Genomic DNA, 1,824 nt, shown 5'->3' with positions numbered 1-1,824 from the left:
TCTCAGAAGCAAAGGCTTTGTGTGTGTGTGTGTGTGTGTGTGTGTGTGTGTGTGTGTGTCTGTGTGTGTGTGTGTGTTTGTGTGTGTGTGTGTGTGTGTGTGTTCATATGCCTGTTTTTCGTCGATTCTGCAACTGTGTGGGTTCATGATGTATTTACATGTCTTTCTTATCTGCGTGTGTCTGTATCTATGTGTGTGTGTGGGTGAGTATAGTATGTACGCAATGTTGGCCTATTCATCTCTTGACGCTCATCTATTTTTTTCGGGTTTGGAATCAAGCCTTCTGCTGAGCCGACACACCCTTCCAGTAGTCCAGTATGTCGTGGAGATCCTCGTCCTTGGCAAATTGCACCTTTCGCCTCAGCGCGTGTCCTGCAGCCACATATCCCTCCTCCTCCATGGAAGCCTGCCGGTGCCTCTTGCGGTGCAGCTTAAACCTCTCCCAGAGCCCCAGGGTCGGGGTGCAGAGGAGCCCTTCCTCCTCCTCGTCTTCCTCGGGACTAGAGCAGTAGCTGAGGTTGTGGTACTGAGGCGAGAGGGGGTAATGTGGGGACAGCTGGGAGTAGGCCAGCTCCCGCTGCTTGGCCTGCCTGCTGAGGGTGAGAGGGTCCAGGACGGAGGGCTTACGACCCCCCGGGTGGTGGTGGAGCTCTTGCAGGATCTGGGGGTGGTGCTGCAGGTCCTGGAGGTGCTGCTGAGAGCCGGGGTAAGAGTGACGGTGCTCGTTGTATTGGCGGATCCTCTGGGCTTCGGCCCGCAAGATGGCTGCCGCTGGGGTGACCGTGCGGATACCCTCACCGCCTCCGCCTCCTCGATCTCCTCCCCCCCTCTCTCCGGGTGAGGTCCTCTCGATGTAGCGGGTCTCGGAGGAGTGGTAGCCCCCCTCGGAGCGGAAGGAGCGGGGGCTGCGGGCGGAGCCAGGTGAGGAGGAGGTACTGGGTCGTTTTGAAGTGGGAGGGGCCTCCATACTGTGGTGGCGCTGCAGTGACTGGTGATAACTTCGACCCCTCTCTTCTCCTTTCCCCCCTCTTCCTCCTTTATAGACTGGAGACAGGAACTCCCCTCCTCTTTCTCCCCGCTCTCCCCCCGGTTCAGAGAGAAGGACCAGCTGTGGCTCAGCAGTCGATACAGCGCCTCCACCCGCAGAGGAGGGGGACTTCATCCCCTGCTGGAAGGGACTAGAGTCAGACTTCAGAGCATCTATACAGTTGTTGATGATCTGGTTGACTTTATCCACTTCTTTCGCGATGGTGGAGATCTCTGCCACTGAGCCCTGTGGGTTAGTTTGGGGTGACATCTCTCTTTCTCTCTCTCTCTCCCTGTCCCTCTCCCTCTCCACCCCAGACCCTCTGACCTCCATGTAATTGAGCTTAGTGGGTTTGTGCACTGGTGTTTCTATCACCTCTTGGAGTTTGTATGGATCAATTTCCCCTCCCGGGGGCAGGTAGGGCATCCTTGACAGACTCTCCCCAGCTCCGAGCATCTGTTTTTGGGAAACAGGACCCCCTCCACCGCCGCCTCCCTCAATATCCCCACCTCCATACTTGAGCTCTATGAGGGTCCGTTGTATCCGGCTCATCTTTCTCTCCTTTTCCTCCATAATCCTCTTCTTCCTGAGACAGTGAACCACCAGGCCCAGGAAAAGCAGCATGCCAAACAAACAGCCTAGAATGGTCATGATGTAATGGGTGGCTGAGGACTCGTTGGCTATCATATCTGACCCGTTCCGGCGCCCCGTGGAGATGGTCAGACAGGTATGGTTGACACGCAAGGAGTTCCTTATGGAAGCAACACAGTAGGTGTATTCGGTGTGAGGCTTCAGGT

At 56.2% G+C, this 1,824-nt stretch overlaps 1 protein-coding gene across 1 annotated transcript in view; it reads right to left on the bottom strand.

Annotated features, from left to right (window-relative positions):
- Window positions 1-274: 274 nt before the first annotated feature.
- Window positions 275-1,824, bottom strand: part of LOC307229430 (protein ELFN1-like) — a gene marked incomplete at both ends in the record, with an annotated part of 32,786 nt that continues 31,236 nt past the window's right edge. The window contains one exon of the mRNA XM_079999430.1: window positions 275-1,824. This exon is cut by the window's right edge and continues 578 nt beyond it. Within this exon, the coding sequence (XP_079855556.1) occupies window positions 275-1,824 (1,550 nt within the window).

Source organism: Zeus faber, assembly GCF_960531495.2.
Source record: "Zeus faber genome assembly, chromosome: 4".
NCBI lineage: Eukaryota > Metazoa > Chordata > Actinopteri > Zeiformes > Zeidae > Zeus > Zeus faber.
The sequence above is the reverse complement of the archived record's forward strand: the minus strand, read 5'-3'. Positions and strand labels throughout refer to the sequence as shown.